This window comes from Desmodus rotundus, chromosome 7, assembly GCF_022682495.2.
Source record: "Desmodus rotundus isolate HL8 chromosome 7, HLdesRot8A.1, whole genome shotgun sequence".
In the NCBI taxonomy this organism is placed as follows: domain Eukaryota; kingdom Metazoa; phylum Chordata; class Mammalia; order Chiroptera; family Phyllostomidae; genus Desmodus; species Desmodus rotundus.
In genome coordinates this window covers 50866534-50886806 of record NC_071393.1, presented here as the reverse complement: position 1 = coordinate 50886806, position 20273 = coordinate 50866534, and the positions used below count along the sequence as shown (strand labels likewise).

The 20273-nt window shown below is 41.8% G+C and overlaps 2 protein-coding genes across 6 annotated transcripts in view; one reads left to right on the top strand and one right to left on the bottom strand.

The window, feature by feature from the left end:
- The first annotated feature begins 664 nt into the window (after nucleotides 1–664).
- PAX9 (paired box 9) lies at nucleotides 665–17561 on the top strand. 2 transcript variants are annotated; one of them, XM_045187972.2, is made up of 5 exons: nucleotides 665–786; nucleotides 933–1049; nucleotides 1802–2428; nucleotides 5359–5501; nucleotides 14407–17561. In XM_045187972.2, the coding sequence occupies exons 2-5, from the start codon at nucleotides 1046–1048 to the stop codon at nucleotides 14659–14661; spliced, it is 1029 nt and encodes a 342-aa protein (XP_045043907.1). In that variant the 5' UTR covers nucleotides 665–786; nucleotides 933–1045; the 3' UTR covers nucleotides 14662–17561. The 2 variants fall into 2 exon arrangements, with proteins under 2 accessions (XP_045043907.1, XP_024407068.1); XM_024551300.3 differs by lacking the exon at nucleotides 665–786 and having other exon boundaries at nucleotides 793–1049.
- Nucleotides 17559–20273, bottom strand: part of SLC25A21 (solute carrier family 25 member 21) — a 460856-nt gene continuing 458141 nt past the window's right edge. For all 4 annotated transcript variants that reach the window (XM_045187980.2, XM_053929134.2, XM_045187975.3 and 1 more), the window contains one exon: nucleotides 17559–18831. In XM_045187980.2, the coding sequence (XP_045043915.1) occupies nucleotides 18770–18831 (62 nt within the window). In that variant the 3' untranslated portion in view covers nucleotides 17559–18769. The remainder of the gene's footprint in view (nucleotides 18832–20273) is intronic.

The following is a 20273-nucleotide window of genomic DNA, read 5'->3' as shown; positions in this document are numbered from 1 at the left end:
GCAGACCAGGTGTTCATCTTCCTGGGATAAAGTCTCATTTATATTTAAACAAAACCCCTTTGCGGTGGTTTTTGTGGCGGGGGGAGGACGACAAGTGTTTGCGGGGAGCACCAGTGGCCCGGCACCTTGGCGGGGCGAAGCAGCGCTCGGGCCTCCCCTGAGCGCCCCGCGCACAGGCATCAGTCGGAGGTGGCTGTGCGCTCGCTTCAGCCACGCGTGGTCCTGTTCTCTGCGCCGCGCGCGGCCTCTGTCTGGAGCCTGAAGTTTGGCCCCGCGCTCCTGGATGAACCTTCCCTAGAGACGGTGGTGTGGAGCTAGTGGCGTGGGGGCCAAGGAGAGGTTTCCCTCTGGTGGTAAGGGTGGCCTCCTCTGACTTTGTCTCCCCCAAACGTCCCAGTCTGTCAGATGGGCCCACCTCCCCACACCTTCGCTTTCGTCTCCTGGGGGGAGGTAGCAATTCTAAGACCTTCCTAAGCCTCCCCCCCCCCCCCCCCCCCCCGCCCCCAGAAGTCTCCTCAGCCCCTTCTCTCTTCCAGTCTCTCATATTGGGACCAAAAGCTTTAATTTGCTTATTCAGCATTTTCATCAGCCTGATTTTGCAGTCTACTTGCGTTGCTTCTCGGAAGGTGTCAAACACCAATTTCCATTTTATTGAGTCACCCAGGTGCGGAGCAAGCACGAAGAGACAGCGGAAGGACTTTCCCGGACTGCGCTGTCGCTCACCGGCCCGCACCAATCACCACGCAGCTTGCCCTCAGGCCCTCCTCTGTGGGGGGCGTGTCCATGGTGAGTGATAGACAGAGCCGCCCGCCCTGCTCAGCCCAGCCCACGTTGCTGCTTAGATTGAAATGCAGAACTCAAGCCACTTTCTACGGGGCACAGACTTCCTTTTACTCCTTCCTTTTGCACTCTCGCCGCCTCCTCCCGGGAAGAAGCGGAGGCACCCACGGTCTGGGGCAGCGACAGGCTGGGCCACTGAGGCCGTGCGAAAAGTTTCTTTCTGGGAGCTCGGAACTGGGGCCCGGTCGGTGTGCTGCTCGGAGCAATGGGTGAGTGGCTGCGGGGGACGCTGTCAGAGCCGGAGAGGGAGGGAGTAAGCTAGAGAGGGAGGGAGAGAGAATGCGAGGGCGCGCACCTCTGAGCGCTCACACTCTCCTTATTGACTTTGCTCTACAACTTGTAGGAACACGCTGAGGGTCAGAGGCGCACAGCAGTTCAGTCTAAACGCTGGCTACTGGGTTGCTGTTGATGCCATTTTCTGATTTTAAGAGAAGGGAGCGGTGGCAATAGCAAGCCCCGCCGCCTCAGTGGCAGACCAAGTTTTGCTTCACATACATGCACACTGGCAAACAAAACAGAAAAAACATAACAAAAAACCCGAGCTTCCCCTAGAGCTTGTCTAATTGCGCAGGTCCCCAAGGCGGGGCGCTGAGGATCGAGGGGGAGCAGCCTAAGGACTTTAGCGCCCAGTAGGCGAGTTGGAGCCCGTTGCAGGCGTAGAGACCGATTTTCCCGACTGATTCCGAGACTCTGAACACTCGGAGCGGCCCTGCGTCTCACCACTTTATTTGTTTCTAGCGGCCGCAGGCACCACCGGAATGAGGGAGGGGGTCTCATTCGACCGCGGCGGTTTGGGGCCATTCCTCAAAACTCGGGTACCGTAGGGTTTGAGGAAAGCCCAGGCCCTTAGTCCCCGGGGGTTGCATCCGCCTCACCCCCTGCCACGCGCGGAGGCCGAGCGGCAGGCGACTGTCCCAAACTGCGGGTGCGCGTCCTTGCGCGCCCTATGTTTGCTCTGCAGAGCCAGCCTTTGGGGAGGTGAACCAGCTGGGAGGAGTATTCGTGAACGGGAGGCCGCTGCCCAACGCCATCCGGCTTCGCATCGTGGAACTGGCCCAACTGGGCATCAGACCGTGTGACATCAGCCGCCAGCTACGGGTCTCTCACGGCTGCGTCAGCAAGATCCTGGCACGCTACAACGAGACAGGCTCGATCTTGCCTGGAGCCATCGGGGGCAGCAAGCCTCGGGTCACTACCCCCACTGTAGTGAAGCACATCCGGACCTACAAGCAGAGGGACCCCGGCATCTTCGCCTGGGAGATCCGGGACCGCCTACTGGCGGACGGCGTGTGTGACAAGTACAACGTGCCCTCGGTGAGCTCCATCAGCCGCATCCTGCGTAACAAGATCGGCAACTTGGCGCAACAGGGCCATTACGACTCATACAAACAGCACCAGCCTGCACCGCAGCCGGCACTGCCCTATAACCACATCTACTCCTACCCCAGCCCCATCACGGCGGCCGCCGCTAAGGTGCCCACCCCACCCGGGGTGCCCGCCATCCCCGGCTCGGTGGCCATGCCGCGCACCTGGCCGTCCTCCCACTCCGTCACCGACATCCTGGGCATTCGCTCCATCACCGACCAAGGTAAGGGCTCAAGGGCCGCTGTGAGGATGGGCAGAGCCTTCCTCCACACCCTCGCTGGGGTCTCAGTGTTTGGGGCCTCCGCCAGCGCCTACCCCACCACCTGGGGCTTTTTCCTTTGGAAATGTAAGGAGTCTTCCCAGGGGGTGTCCTGATCTCATTAACTTGAAATTCATGCCCTCGGTTTCCTTGCCACACACAGTCTCCTGCCTCATCTCAAACTACCAGACCCATAACTTCCCCCCATCCCCAACACATGGTTCGCATTTTCCACCCTCCCCCGCCTCTCCCGCCGCCGCAGCCTCAGACCTGCTCGCTCACTTGGGGAGCGCAGCCGGGGCCGGACTTGGGGCGCAGCCCGAGAGATCAGAGCCGGCATTGGGCTGCCGGCTGCAGGCAGCCTGTGTGGGGATCAGATGCGGCCGCGAGGCGTGGGGCACCCTGTGGAAAATGCAGTATTCTTCTTGAGGATTCTAGCAATCAGACCAAATTTGCTCAGGCAGGAAGTTCAAATGTCAGCTAATTGGTTTCATTCTTATGCTTCACTTCATTTTCCTCGGAAACGGAGGTCCGAAAGTTACTACGAGCAACTTGCGTGTTACTTACTGCACTGCTCATTCTGGGACAAGTTTCTGCGACATTTCTCTCTCTCTCTCTCTCTCTCTCTCTCTCTCTCTCTCTCTCTCTCTCTCTCGGCTGCACAGACTTCACTATATACGTCTTAGAGAGTGCCACCAACCAGCGCTGCGATGGTGACAAACTGCACGGGGATTCCCTGCTGTCCTGTCTTCTGTCCGTCTCTGTTTCTCCGCTCCTGCCGCTTCCTTTCAGGGGCCCTGGGTCCCCGGAACTGCAAGTGGGCATCTAGTGCCTGCACGTTTTCCACGGTGCCACCCCACAGTTCCTTTCCTGTCTCACCCTTGACCTTGCAGTGCTCGAAGTGTCTTTTCTGCTTGATAAGAGCGATTCCCGGAGCCCTTCTGTTCCCTCGGGCTTCCTCAAGAGCCCCGGGTTTGTTTTCTTTTACTGCGTTGTTAAAACAAAGCAAAACAAAACAAATGGCATAAATTTCTTTCTCGGTAGGGAGAAAAAAAAGTCAGAATACCCCAGACGCAGAATTTAAATATTGCGGAGATAAACAGCCTACGTTCTTAATTTTTCAGCCAAAAGTTTAAAATGTGTGCAGGAAAAATTAAATAGGAAGGGGTGGTGGAGGAAATAGTTCCTTTAATTATTTCCTGCCTTTCTTATTTACCACCACATTGGCATAATTATCTTTTAAATAATTAAATCAGAGCCCCAATTTCTCATCTTCTTGTTCCCTGACTGTGAGTTTACAAGATCCTTCTAGGAGTTCAGTTTAGTCTTACTCGGAGCTGGTTTGGAGCTTTATTTGGAGAGTTTGCCCTTGATTTATAGGATAAACTGACCTCACTGACATTTAAAGGAAGCCCCTGTTCATGGGAAAGTGTGAGATCAGCAGAAATGGGGGCTCATGGGGGGATCTCAATTTCTTAAGATAACTTCGGGCTTGTGCCCACCGGTTGCCTTTTGTCTGGGAAGGCAAAGACAGACTGGCAGTTCAGGGCCAAAATACAGTTTCCTGGTGCAAATTGGAACACAATCTAATTCTTCGGAGAGGGGGAGGAACAGTGAAAGAAGACTGACAGAGTTGCAAAGAAAACTTTGCTTCTCTAGGGATCCTACAATCAGACCAAATGTCAGTTGGAAAAGTATTGGATTGTTGAGAGTAGTGACCCTTCATTCTAGATGTTGTTGATTCTGGATGCCAGCTATAAATAACCTGTTTTCTGGCAAATCCGTGAATATAAAAAGATTGTTTCAAAAACGGACCATTTCTACAAAACTTCCGAGCACTGTGTCAGATGGAAGTATTTAAAATCAAGTTGTAGTGGCTTTGTCAAACTTTGGTCCTCCACCCATAGGTCCCAAAGACAGAACACACTGCTCATAGTCTTCAAACATCTTCTGTTTAAAATTGCACTTGGCCAGCTAACGATGCCCAGGATTCAATATGCACACCCTTAGGTGTCATGCTAAGCAGTTTACAACACATAATTTACTTTGCATCTCTATTAAGAACATAAAGGATAACTGGGGGCTTTATTTCTTTAACCAACATTTCATTCTACTTTCATTTTCTTACCCTTTATATCACAAAAATCACCACGAAAATGACACGCATGGCGTTGACAACGGCAATTGCAACGCTTATTTTCTGAGTCATATGCACATGCCCTGGTATTTCACGTAGAGAGAAAGGGCATCGAGGCTGGTCACGCACAAGGGAAAAACCTATGCACAGACATTTTGCATGTGGACTGTAGGCAGCACTTCGTTCTGTTTGCAAAGAACTCCGCAGGCCTTTTGTTCCATCTGTTGACAGAACTACCAGGTCCCTGCTATAGAGAGCACTTACCTGGACGCGTCTGCGCCCCAGCACGGAGGCGGTTAGGCCAGGACGTCCCTCTCTCCCTTTCCAGTGCCTTCCATTCCCAGATTGTTGTCGACCCCCAGTCCACGCTGGGTTAGGATCGGGGAGAGCTGTACGACCAGCTTCACGGGGTTTTTCCCCCGATTTGGAAACATTTTGGCAAATCTCTCAGGTTCCTTCCACTGGTTTCTCTGGGGGAAGCCAGGGAAAATCAAAGACCGGTTGAAAAAAAATATCTTCCCGAAGGCGTGGGTGAGAGATCTGGGAGAGGCCTACTCCGAGGCAGGCAACTGCGCCGGGCCCTGGGCTGCAAGCCGGAGAGGCGGCGCCTAGGCCCGGCACCCCCGGGAGGCCGAGGGCAGGGGGCCGAGGGAGGTCGGAGCCCTCGTGCTCGCCGGTCGCGGGTCGCAGGTTCGGGTCGGGTGTCAGGAGGGGGCACGTGTTTTGGGCCACCAGCCTGAGGTCTTCTCCTCCCCAGGAGTGAGCGACAGCTCCCCCTACCACAGCCCCAAGGTGGAGGAGTGGAGCAGCCTGGGACGAAACAACTTCCCCGCCGCGGCCCCGCACGCGGTGAATGGGCTGGAGAAGGGAGCGTTGGAGCAAGAAGCCAAGTACGGTCAGGTGAGCAGGCGAGGGGCGGCCGAGTTCGGGCGAGGGAGGACCCCGGCCCCCTCCTGACCTCGGCGGAGGGGAAGCCGAGGCCGTCTGCAGGCCGCTGCACGAGCCTGGTCCCGGGTGGACTGGGGGGGGGGGACTGCGGGGAAGACTCCCCCTTCCTTCGTGGGTGCAGTCGAGGCGTCCATCCCCGCCAGGGGCCTGGAGGCCTGGAAGTGCCTCCGGGCCCGTTTCGGAGCCTTTCCGCCGGTCACCTGGGGGCCAGGGTTGCCCAGAGAGGCCAGGGGGGCGCTTCCGAGGGGCTGCCGGGCAAGTGTCCCCCACGCCCGCCCGTGGAGCGCACGTGGGAGGTCTCGGCTCGGAAACCGAGGGGGCCTCACGCTCGGGCGCGGCGCACACCACGGCCCCCGGAGGACAAACTAGCGTGGCTTGCCCTGTGGTAGCGGGAAGAGGGCAACCAGATAATCTTAATAAAGTTACCATTTCCCGATTAAAGGTCACGTCGGAATCTCCCAAGGGAGTTTAGTGAGAAAACCTCAAATTATACGGACTGGCTGTGGACCGTTTAATTTTTTTTACCTCTGTCCCTCCCCCGACGCTACTAAAGAAAAATTAAGCCATCCGTGTTCCTTTTTTTCCTTTTTTTTTCTGAGAAAGATCAAGCAACCACAACAATAAAAGCCCCAGAGTTTTGAGTCTAAATGCATCACCACGCTAGAATCAGGAGTTCAAAACCCAAACTCGCTCTCTCTCTCCAAACAAAAACCAAAAAAACAAAACAAAAGAAAAAACAACAACAAACAAACCTTTAGCAAACCCCTACCAAACAAAAACTTAAAGCAACATAAGGTTTCTTCAGCAGATGAGCAGAGCTGGGTAGGTTTGCAATTTCTTAATATCAAACTCCAATTCCAAAGCCTCAAAATATCCAGTTTTCATTTCATTCTTTTGAAGTCTTAATACTTTCCATGTTTTCTTATCTGTAAAACCCAGCTTTTACGTAGAATGGAACTTGTCACTTTCATTTGCTGGAGAGAAAAAGTTAGTTGTTATTTTCTCTAACAAACCCATTTTCACTTCCTCTTCTCTCCCTTATTTTGTTAAAGTAGAGTCAGCTACATATTAATAGCTGTCCCGTGATAAATATCACAGAAAATAGCAGCAAGGAAGGAGAGTCCTATTCCTGAGTCTATTCCTACTGTAAGGAACGCCAATGAGAAATTCTAAGAAAGTGTGTCATTTTCTTTTACAAAAGGGCCCGTCATTCGTAAAGAAGAGGCAGCATGTACAATGGTTAGGAAGTCTGGTCTTCTGGTACCACCACCACTTATGCAAGTCGCTTAACCTTTTAGAGCCTTCTTTTCTCCATCGTTAAAGCAGGGGAATAATACTTACAACCTGAGGAGATGTCGTGAAGATTCAGTGAGATAATGCAAACTTATGGCACAGAAAGCATTCATTAAATATTACCTGTGGCTATAAATGGTGGTTAGAGATTGTCTCTTAAAAACAAGCAATTAAAAAAAATCAGAATATACTTTGTTCAGAGGACTCATAGTCAAAAAGTGACAAGGTATTTTGTTACAAATAATAGCAGTGCATGTAGTAGAAAGCATTTAACAGGTGCTCAGTAATTTTTATTAGGTCATCATTTCTTAGAATAACATTGTGAAGAATAGTTTAAAAAATAGTCTCTAATTTCCACATATGTTTGATAATCCAAAAACCTTTATGGTTATTTCCATAATACAAAAATCCTTATGATTATTTCTACTGTTTTGAATTATAGAGCTAGTATTTAAACTTGTTTAGAAATGGTTAATTTGTACATACACTTCAAACTAAACATACTTTAAAAAAAGAAAAATAGAACAATTTCAAATGCTCTGTTCTGTAATTCCAAACATTGAAAAGTGATTACATTTAATACACTGAATATTAAATCACTAAACTATTAGATTTATAAAAGCAAGTAACTGAAAGAAATAAGTGGCCAAATATTGTTCTAAGAGAATACGTTAAATTTTTTTCCAGAAAAGATATTCATATCAAACTTACATTTGAAAAGTTCTTAATTGAAACATACTAATCTTCTGCATTGCCATGTAGTAAGATAATTCAAATGACGTAAAATTTCAAAACCTGAAAAGTTTCAATGGACAATTAAATCAGCAGTTACTTTATTATAATTATCAAAATAGTGCTTAATGCTGAAGGTGTGCTAAGCAGTCACATAAATTTAGACTGTCATTTTATGAGCAATTTTGGAATTTATTATTTTATTTTAAACTAATTTATTATACATTTTGAAAAGTAGCACGGTTTAAAGCAAAAGTTAAAGAAGTACACCTAGCTACAATTAAGTAATTAATTCACTGGAATTCAAATATCCTCAATAGAGGCATACCTAGCAATTTTAGAATTTAGACATTGATTTCCTTGACAGTAAAATTATACATTAATATTTGTTTGTAAACATGCAAAGAGGCAAGGGGTGTTTTAGATACATATTTGCTATATGTGTGTATATAATCTTTGTATTTGAACAAAATTTGAAAGTCTTGGGTAAAAAATATTCTGAAAATTTTTGCCAGAATACTTTCAGGGCATTTATGGCTGTTATTAAATAGCGCAATATTATGTGATCCCAATTTTATTTTAGTGTATAAAGGAGGAAATTGAGAATTCAGAGTTATAGGATTTAGAACATAATCTATTCCCAGAAGACACCTGTAAAATTACCTAAGAGGCTGAATTGACAACTGACTGTAGGTAATCCAGCTTCCATTTTCAGTTAAAACTGCAAAGAAAGATGCCCGATTCCTGATAATTAGAACCTTATGCACATTTGTTACACACACACACCTAGCTTTCGTTTTCAAAATATTAGGTTAGAATATTCAAATTTGTCTTCCACATTAATATTACACTACAATTTATATTGTCTACCGCTGAGGACAGGAGAAAAATAGTATTTATCTATTTTGGGGTTTTTTTCCCACCCACATTATGTATTAGGTTAGGACTCTTTAATCTCATGTTATTCTGAATGATAACAATGTTCTCTGGTTCTCAATGGCTGGTTTTCTTCTGTTGGAATCATAAAACCTCTATTGAATGCAATTGAATGGCAAAGGTATATAAAGAATAATGGGCTGGAAATAGCTATTCTTTCTATATGATACTTAGTGAATCGATGCCTCATTTTATTTAAACAGTTTATAAACAGTTTTATAGATTTTGAAAAAATATTCTACAATTGGGCATACTTTCTCAGAAAAATATATTGCATTTCTGGTACTTTAAAGTATCTGAATGGTAGATTTGTAAGATTTGAGTATCTTCATTTTGGGGTAGCATGTATTTAACTCAGGCAGCAAGTTCAATACAATATTAGTTACAAACTGAGATGCCAGAAATTAAGAAGAGTCTATAAATACTTGAACCTAAGAAAAAGTTCAGAGGTGTGAAAATATTTGAATTCAAGACATAAATTAATCTGAAATAATGATAGTAGTTCAGAATATTGAATATAATTTATTAGTATATTATTTAAAAAACTGGTGGTCCTTATAGACATAGTACTCTTATGAAAATATATATGTTAATTTGCACTGGGTTTTTCTTATATCAAATAAAGTTAATTTTGTGTTAAGTAACTTATTATTTTGTAGGGAGACTGCAGTTTTAGGCAAATGCCAATAGAAAGTCTTTGAAATTCATAATGTTATCTATTATATAAAACATTGCTTGACCTGCTTAGCTTTTAACTATTAGTATAACAAAATTAATGATTATGTATCAGTATAATGTGTCATATTAAATGCAAAAAATTAAAAAAACTTAAGACTACATCTATTTTAATAACATTTGGAAACATAAAACTTAGGAAAAAACCTTAAATAGTAGCTTTGCATTACCTAGAGACATTTAGACCTGCAAGGGGATAACTAAGCATAATTAAGATCCTTTTGAATGAATGTTGATACCATATTTACAACTGTCATTTCATTTTATCGGGTTTGTTTTGCTAAGTCATTGCATAATGAACTAAGAAGTTTAGAATGACAGACAGAAATATGATTTCACCATAAAATGAGAGAAAATCTTGTTTATGTTCAGATCTGAACTACTTTCTTGTTTATGATGTATATTGAGGTTGAAATTCTAGGTGAAGCACATCTCTGTTTGTGGCTAAATCTACTTCATTATAAAGCCAAGGTAAACTCATTTTATCATAAGGGGAGGGCCAGGTGGAACTGATGAGTGGATGAAAGATTGTGGGTAGAGAATTTGGCACTACTATTTCTATTTTCTTCAAGAGTGAAAATACTTGTTGAGTAGACAATTCCCAGAATTTGAAGAATAATAGTCTATAACCTCTAATTGCCAGACAGTTGTCATACCAGCTTTTTTGTTTTTGTTTTTGGGGTTTTTTTTTGGTGGCCATTAGTGTTAGGGTGCTAATGCATTCCATTTTCTCGGAGGTGGGAATAAATGGACCAACCATCAATCAAATAATGAAATGGCTAGGTTGGAAGTTTTATTTACTTTTTTCAACAGCTTTATTCATTTTGCTTATGTAAAGTGTAATACTTGTTCTGTGATAAAGGATGCCCACTTTTTTTTAAGCAAAAGTATCATGTGTTTTGCTTTCAAAAAGGTGCCCTAACTGAAGTACACAAACGATTATGAAATTCCTACAATGTGTCCTGTTTTGTGAGGACATGAGATGATTAAGGCAAGTCCCTGTCCTCAAACTGTTTATAATCTAGCTCTCTGCCAATACAGCTTCTCAACATATTCATTTAAAAACATATTCTCAAGACCTGGCAAATCTATATTTCTAACCTTTTAGAACAAATAAATGAAAACTCATACTTTTCATTCATTCTTGTGACAACTTTAACTGAACTACATTGCATCTTATATATATTTTTTCTGGACAATTTCCTTTAATGTCACTGGGATAAAATCTGTCTTTTCCTAAAAACATTCAACAAAGTAATTGACTTACTTTTTCCAGGATATGTAGTTTGGCCTATTTTACTTTGTAGTAGTAAATCTCATTCTCAAAATTAGTCCCTTATTCAGGGAAGACCCTTGCAGAATTCTTTGGAGGAAAGGATTTTCTCATTGCTTTCAAGGAAGATCTCCATATAAAAAGGGGTGGATGCATTGAGGTCTTATTTATGGAATCTTTAGGTAAAGTCATTTTCAAATATGAGATTTCCATTACATGCCCATTGCTGGGGTTTCATTTGGAAAATTAGTTTACTCTTCCCCAGGGATCCCATATGTTGGTTGATTTATAAATCATATTTACAATCCAATTAAATAGAGTAATTTAGCATGTTTGCTCCCTCTATATTTATGGTGTACATTTGGTAGTCTCTACTCAGCCCAACTAGCTTTTCAGATTAACTACATGCCCTTCACCGAAAACATTAAACAGATGGGGGAGTTAAAGTCATGTGCTCCTTTACCTGAGAGAATGAACACATCAGTGCTACCTGTAGTTGCTGTCCTTTGCGGTGGGACATTTTACGCTTTTAGTGATTGCTTCAGAAATGACAATTACTTTATCCCGTGGAGATTTATATCTTTTACTAATGCCATATTTCAAAATTAATAGTGAGAAAATTGATGTGTTTATTGAGTCACTAGAAAGAATAGTGAAGGTGGCAGGTACATATTAAAGCGTGTTTATTCTCTCATCTTGCTTAATGCCATTTTCTCCCTAAATTTCTAAATCTGAACTTTAAAAGTAAAAAGAAGATGAAAACTTTTCATTCCAAATCTGGGCCATAATTTAACCTGAGGGAAAGTTTAGAGCTGTTTTTATACTGTTTAAAGATTTTTTTTTTTTAAGCAAACATTTTAGCCTCCCCTTGCCTTTTTGTGGACATCAAACTTCTTCCAGCTTCCCTCCCTACCCTTCATTTCTGCAATACAGAGGATGCTAAATCACTAAAATTACTTTCTGTGCAGATTTTAGAGAACTTTGAAATATTTATATTAATAAGAATAATAACATAAAAGCAAGTTGGGTGCCTTCAGTGTGAGAAATTGGACGAATATGGAAAAATTAGCAGAGTTTGCACACTTGACAAGCACACGTAGTCATAGAATAAGTAGGGTACCTGAAGGTAAGGCAGGCCTGAATCCAGCGGTGTGCCTCCCTCTGAGTCCCAGGAACGCTGTCTAAGATGAGAACGTAATCCAGCCTGGTTTCTCAGGGGGAGCGATTCTGGGCAAAAAGATTGTACGGGGACTGTAGACATTGCAACAAAATAGTTGAGCCCCAAATAAAAGGGGCAATTGTTCCAAAAGAAGGGGGTAAGGGGAAGGAAGGGAAGATAAAAAAGCAAGTACTTCAGAGAGAACTGTCATTTGGATAATAGAAAAATACAAAGGTTAAAAGAAGGGATGGAAACAAGTTAGCTGTGATGACAAAGAGATCTCATCAACAGATTCCCCACCCCCCCCCCACCCCCCCGCTCCCCTGCCCTGGTAACTAGAATGTTGTTTCTGTCATGTATGATATTCAATAGTCTAACCTTATGTCTTTGTAACATGTTGAGAAAAGGTTTTCCTTATTTTGAAAGTAATCATTATGACCTTAACATTTTAATCTGAACATTCTTATTTTACGACTCTTCGTCACCTTGGCATCAGTAGTACAAAGTATTAATTAATGCTGGAAAGGAAGAGGCCGAATGCAGACACAAACATCTTCCCACAACTGAACTGGCATGGTTCCTTTCCAGACTAATTTCTCATAGGTTGTTGGGAAAAATCCTAAATAAACATGATTGGAACTATAATCTTGATGCAATGCTAGATTTCTTCTGCAATCTGATAGCTCGCTATCTTCATACTCATCTGCCGAGAGCCTTACAGTGCCTCCTTCGAGCCATTCTCAGAAAGAAGGAAAAAAGATTTTTTTTAGAACTTAAACAAAATGAGGATATAGCAATGGGAATCTACAAGAAGAAAGAATCCTTTTTGTTATCTCAAAAGGTACTCCAGTTTCAGATTAAACTGTGTCTGTCTTTTAATTGTCCAGCAAAAGCAGAAAAATATTTGCTACAGAAGATCCTGCAGCGGACAAGGGCGATAACTTCTTTTAACACATGGCCACTGACTGGCCAATTGCACTAGGGTAAATGGCTGAATTCCTCCATCTGCATTATTGCGTATGAAAAGAAAATAAGGTTTCATTTATGTTAGATAATGATGTGCAGGGGTTTGTTTCTTTAAAAATATAGTATCGCCCTTTGGGACCCTTGTAATACATTTTAATTTTACTTCAACATTGTGTTGTAGTCCTTATGTATAATCTTATAATTATTATAAGCTCGATAGTACAACACAGTCCAGTCCTCATTATCTGATGAAATATGATGCATGTTTCTCGGTGCCAGGACACGTGTTCCCCGTCCCCATCTTTCACAGAACAGGCACTCTGGCAAAGGGACCAGGGGAACGTGCCCTCACAGACCAAGGGCACAAGGCTCAACCCCTCTGCTTTTATTCTTATTTTGTCAGCAATTCATGAGCAGTGTTCAGTCGCAGCCATGTGTATTTCCCACTCCAAATATTACTCTAAATGGAGAAGGTCATTTTGAGACCCCATCACTGCAGTCTCAGAGATGTGCAAGTGAGAATAATGACCAAATGGATTAAATTAGAAAATAATTTCTATGTTGTAATTGAATTGGAAAAAGCATCTAGTTAACATAGGCCTGCTTTACTTACCTCTAAGGATTAAATCAGTTTTACTAATAATAGATCTATTATTTGCATTTTTACTTCCACTAGGAAATATGTTGCTATGTAAATTTACTCACATCACTACCAGGAAAAAGGATGTACCCTTTACTTTTAAATACTGTCGAAATTGAGGGGGGGGGGAGAATTTAAGTTACTTGAACAAGGATGCTGAGTGTTCGTGCCAGAATCAGATTAGAGATGAGGGTGTTTTTCGTGTTGTTAGTAGTAACGATACCAACAATAACCGGCCGCCAAGAAGAGTGCTGTTTCTAGGCGGACAGCACTCCGCCTGCGAGAGCTGCTGCATTTTGTTTGCAAACTGGGATTTTACATTTAAATTCATTTCAAGAGATTCGTCCATGTGGCTTTTAAAAATTCACATCACAGGGCCCTAAAACTTTGCAAGCAAATTTTCCAAATTCAAAACCACACATATGCAGATTTTTTTTTTTTTTAATAGTTGAATCACCAGTTTCTTTTTTGATAGAATAGGTCTGGAAAAAAAATACCCACAATGTTCACTTAAAAACCCTAAAAAGACAAACGGCCTGATTTTGCCTGTCCTTTGTCCAGTGAGCATTTACAACATGACAATTTAAAATACCAAACGTGTTTTATTTAATGAAGGTTGTGCTCATTTTGAGTTTCCAAACTGACAGCCCACGCTCTGTGCCCATTTTTACTGGAAATGAAAGCTGCACCAAGCAGGCCCTACACAGACGTCTCAACAAAAAGCCAAACAAAACCGAGGTATGGGGAAGACTGACAAAGGCATATGGATTGCAGAACAGATTCCAACACTATTTAATCACTGCTAATTCTTTCCTCACCCTGCATTGCCTTCCTATAGTTCCGAATAGCAAAGCAAATACTGTGACTTTTCTGGTCATAGCCTCATCAAAACCTTTGTGCAAAGAATGATATCTTGTCTTTTGGCATCGTGTTTGTTTAAGTAGCAAGATTGTGAATGCATTTAGAATATACTTACGGTCAAATCTAAAAAAACTAAAAAGTAGAAAGTAGAGGCAGAATATTGTTAGCTGCTACTACTCAAAACTCACAGTCTGCTTCTAGGACTTCTATAACTGCTGTAATGTGCTTATTTTCACCTCCTCTCTTTTCCTGGTCCTCTTAGGCACCAAATGGCCTCCCGGCTGTGAGCAGTTTCGTGTCAGCGTCCTCCATGGCTCCTTACCCGACCCCGGCCCAAGTGTCACCTTACATGACCTACAGCGCGGCTCCTTCTGGTTATGTTGCTGGACACGGGTGGCAACATGCCAGTGGCACCCCACTTTCCCCCCACAACTGTGACATTCCCGCATCGCTGGCGTTCAAGGGGATGCAGGCAGCCAGAGAAGGTAGTCACTCTGTCACCGCCTCTGCTCTCTGATGGGAGATTCCGTCCGCAACAGCCTCACCCAGCTGCCCCCGCTGCACGCCCTCCCCCTCCTGCCCTCCAACCCTTCTGCCTGGAGAGCTGGCTGTATGGACTCACGTCCTTTGTGCTGATGACACTTAATTATTTCTTGCCATGACTTCTCTCTCACAGAAAACCTGACAGGACATTAGAATTTGAAAACAAAAGCAATGTTAAGGACTGAATGAGACATTGTGCTGCCCACATACTGTTCTAATGTAGTGACGAAACCTGCACCCCTCAAAGGGCTTAAGGAACTTTTTAAACTAGTCTCTGGTAAAACCACATGTGTATATTTATTCTAAATCAACCTAACCTTTTGAAATGTGCAATTGTTGAGATTTTGCAAAATCAATAAAGGAAAATACATATAGAATAAAGTTATGCTACACCCTCTAATCAAACAAGGTGACCAAATAAGCCTTAATTCATCATTCGGAAACCAATCAATAATTGATTTGTTTGAGTGATTCTTTGTTTCTTTTTAAGAGGTGACCTACGTTGTTGGAGAATATATGTATAACATAAGCAATATCTGAATTTCGCTTCTCCCGGTGTTCTGACTCAGCTCCAAATATGACAATGTTTATATTTGCTATTAGTTTGTAAATATGGACTCTGGATGGTGCATTTGTGTTTTCATTCCATGGGATGTCCCCCTCCCCCAGCCCTCTCTATTTTTTCTTTCTTTCTGCAAAGGTGACTTTCTGGCAGCGTCTTTGTCTCTGTCTGGTGGTGGGCTGCTCAGGCTCCTGGACCTGGACTTGCCATAAATTCTGTGTGTGCAGTGAAGGCTTCCACATCTCATGAAGGACGTTTTCTTTCTACAGCAGAGGATTCAAAAAACAGCCTCAACAAGCCAGTTTCCCATTCTGTACCCTACCTAGTCCAACAGCAGACACGCCAAACACGCAGAGACAAGAGGGTGGAAAATATCTGAACAAGAAGGCTCTAAGGGAAGTCACTTAGAAACTTACGTTTAATGTGAAACGCTTTGCAAAGACACTTAAAATGAACTTTATGTTAAGAAAACCACTGTGAAACTAAATTGTACTGTTATTGTTGGCTTACCTGTGTGTTCAGCAATCTCAGCCCAAAATGATGTTGTAATTTAAAGAAAATGGAAAATTCTGCTCTAATGAATGTAAAAACGGCTTGCTGTGAAGTTTACATTGTTGTACAGAAGCATGTTACACATGTAGGTAAACTGGTGGTGGTATTAGAAATACAAATCCTATTTAATGTTTAAAATTTCCCTTTATTCATTTCTGGAGTTACAGGACACAGTTTAACTGATAGATCTTTCTAGACCAACTTTAATGTTAGTAATAGAGCTGCGGGGTATATGTGTGTGTGCGCGTGCGATTAGGTGTTGTATTTTAAAACAACTGATTTTCTTGGGCAAAATTCTACAGTTTTTATCTCTTCTGTTTAGAAAGTTCATCCTGTTTGGCAATATAGGCTTAAAATACATTTTTAAAACATTGGTACAATCCATCTATCGGAAAAATTAATATATTGCAAGTCTTCGGTATTCTGTGCAATAACTAAAAGGGCACATCACTGGATATGGGTGGTAAAGACGCATTCGTTGGGTGATTTTGACATCGTCCTATCTGTGCTGTGCACAGCCCACCCGACAATCCAGTTCCCTCACATTGGTTTCATGGCTTCATTTAAACCTCAGATGGCTAGGTTAGCTAGGTTTTCAAATCACTAGGATGTAAACAGTAAGCAGATTTCTGACCTACAAGTTATGTCCGAGGAGCTGCTTTCTTCAAGCAGCAGATACCTTACGGAGAGCTTTGAACTGCACTTATTTCTAAAGCAACCGAAATTCAGTGCTACAAACAGAGGATTATAACTTCAGGAGAAGAATAAGCAGAAGGAGCAGATGAACTCTCAGGGCCATAGTCTTCCTTTGATCTTGTGAAACTCCTGTTGACATCTGGAGTTCCTAGTCTGGTGAGAAAATAGACTATAAACCGAATGAAACAAAAATGCCAATCGATATCTCGGTGGAGACTTTAAAACCATACCATAAGGGACTCTCCTGCTGTCCAGAAAAAGGGACATAAGGCACAGGATTATTCCTTATCAGATGTGTTTAGGTGGCTATTAGTAGTCTTTAAAAAACCATCAATTGTTTGTATGGAAACATAACTAAATGTTATTTTCTTTATCTAAATTAAGAAATCTCTTGTTATGCTATTTATAATTTTTTCTGGTTCTGTGTGTTTTAAAAATCTAATATTAATGATATCAAAGTCTTCTTGTTTTCTTTTCTTTTTTCCCCTCTAGGTCTTTTCTTAGTAACAGTGAATTCACATGAACTAAATTTTAAAAAGCAACAGAAACCGCAAATACAATTTGCTATACAGAGCAATTATGGTTTAAAGCTACTTTTAAAAATAAGAGAAAGAAAATGGGGTGGGATACAAGGTTGAGATTGTTGGACTTTTAAATATTATTATTATTGATTAATGTCAACATATTTCCTCTGTTTCTTAGGGGGTAAAAGTATTTTTTAACTGGCAAGTGCATTCTTCAGAGATTCTCTTGCATCCCATCCACACGGAGAGGTGAAAGATTCAATTCCATGGCCTCTCTCCCAGGAGAGAAAGAATTACTTACAAGGTACTACCTGCGAGGACAGAATGCAGTTGTACAATAGACACATTCTCATTTCTCTTGTTTTTTCCTACTTTCAATGACACTCTTTTGAATATTGGGCTGAACTATAAATTAAAAAAAAGACAAGCTGGAAAGGATGTACAACCGAAGGCTGTGTATGTATATACAGTATGTCAAAAAGCCTTTATTTTTATACTTCAAATGCTCTAAGTTAATAAAAAGTAATAATTACCATGTTATCTTTTATTTTTTATTTTCAAAATGCTTTCGTGACATAGCCTCATGGCAGAAATATCCCATAGTCGTAGTGAATGCAGATATTTTTGGTGATTTTTAGCTACTGAAGTAGCATCATTTAAGGATGCAGATATAAAATTCTGTGGTTATATCAAGGCCAAGAAGATATTTTTTGAAGCATGCGTTAAAGCAGGAATCTTTGGAAATGCTAAGAATGTGCTTCTATTTTGAAACGTTATTTTTCCGGAATAATACATATCTTAACATTGCAAATAGACTTCATGCCTGAAGCTGTTACTTCTAACTAATAACCTGGAAATGTACTTCTACTTTAAACGTCCTTTTTAAGGATGGCATAGTAAGAGTTCTTAACAAAGGCATTTGGATGCAAATGCAGACAGCACAAATGGGCCCAAAGAGCGGTTCCAATGTGTGACTTAACATGAGCGTATTTCAGCAACAAAACTGGTTTTCAAAGGGAATGATGTGAAGGAAAGTAGTTTCATGTAACTTCATGTTTTCTATTTGTCGTAAGAGACTTCAAATATCTAGATTTTAAAGTGTGACCTGCTTTAAACAACATTGTAAAATATAAAGTAGATTTTTAAAAGTATAGCTGAGATGTGTATTATTACTAAAAACAACCAAGATTTATATTTTAACATAAAAGTCAATATTTTTAAAAGGCCATTTCAGTGCACTTCAAAAATATTTTCACTGTAACTTTTAAATATTATTTATGGAAGAGTTTAATTCTTATCAGAACTTTTAATTTTGGCCTTTTTTTGTTTGTTTGTTTTTACTTTAAGCATTTCTTGGCCTCTTGGGAAAAAATAATTAATCAAACAATGGACTTTCATTGTGTAGTGACGTAGGTTAAACATAGGTCACAAAATTTACATGGCTTTTATGAAATACATCTGATTTCTATGCTATTTTTCTATATTCAGTCTACATACCTTATTGCTTTATATTATTTTTCTTCTTATAATTTTATGGATATAGCCATAACTAGAGTCTCAAATTATGTAGAGGTAATTTTTCAAGTATCAAATTAGGTTTTGTTCTTAAATTGTTTTCCCCTTCATAATTGTATATAATTGTTGTATAATTATAATTTGTAATTGTATCCGATTAGCTGATCGATATTCTCAAAGTGCTATATAGCAGATGCGAATTATCTCAAGGGGTAAAAACACTTCATAGGCAATCACCAGTTCTCCTGAAGCCACGAATAGGTATATTCATAAACCAGCAGCATCACTGCACCACCTAGAAAAGAAAAGAGCTCGCTTTTATCACAAATCCTGTAAAGTCGTGCTGTCTTCCCCATAGAGTTTCCAAATCCAGGAAGTCCCACGCAGCCTATTGAGCCAGGGCTGTTCAGAGTCATCCGTTCTTGAGCCCTAATACGTACATACATATAAAACTCTGGAAAATTCTCAGAGCAAAATCAAGACCATCTTGAGTCTCCAAATACATTTTTTCCCCATGAGTTTCTGTAACTTTCATCATTTCTCATCAGATTCTTTTTCAGGCACTTTTAATTTTTAAAAGTAAATAAATATAGGCATTTAGTCATGTAAGGGCATGTGGCTTTCCTGCGAACAGAAGCCTTCAGATTCTTCATCTGTAGGCAAAGGATTTATCTTTCTCAGTCCATAATTAGCGTCGCTGTAGTTGCATTCAAGAAGAAAATCTCTAAGATGGTGCTTGATGAACGAATCTGGTTTTCTCTTAAAGCTTTCAAATTGGATTGCAAGGTGGAAAATAGCTTCTGAATATTAAAAAAATATGAACTGCAAAACTAAGCTAGCTTTCAACCTCCTTTTGTTTTCATTCCTTTTATCTGCCTGGGACATAGATGAGTGTCCCTTGAAGATTTGATAGTAGGGGTTGGGTGTCATAAGAGCGCCATTCATCTTGATGGAGAAAAGTTATATAACTGGCTGCACAGACACTTCCTATGTAATATGTCAAGAGGAATGTGATATGGGAAAATAGGCCCCAAGCCTGCTGAATACCTAGACATCAGGGGAGCGTTTGTCTGTGGGTGACTTTGTGTTCCATCTGATGCAGTAAATTGCACATGTTCTGTGTCCTTCGAGACAATCTCTATCCTTTCATGTCCGTTTAAAAAATATTACAAAATCAAAATATGGATAAATATCCCCAGCACAACTTAGAGGAGACTTGGCTGCAGGAACCGAGGACTGCCTTGTGATGGAAAGAAACAGAAGTGGATTTTGGTTTGAGTTATTTTGTACACACTGCCATATGCTTTTTAAAAAAGCTGCACATGCTTGTGTAACCTTATACCAAAGATAATGATCTGCCCGTAATTTTCATTTTTAACCCATGAAGATGTACATTACACCCGTCTCGCTGCCATGGCCCTCTTGCACGCTGGCAAGCGAGGAGGGACACACTGCAGAGGGTCGTTATTATGTATGTAGCTGCCATGTCTGCTCTCAGTGACTATTCACCATGTAAGACAAGAACACACAGAATCGGGCTAGTTTTCAGCCTACTGATATTTAGAGTTTAAACCGCAGACTTTGAGATTCTCCTTTCACGGGAGGTACCTATCAGTAGCTACATAGAGCTACTAAGGCTGTTCCAAAAGCAAGAGGAGATGCTTCTCCAGAATGAAGGATGGGAAGTCCAAGTTCATCTTTCTTCTCTTTTTTACTTTCTCTCTCTCTCTCTCTCTG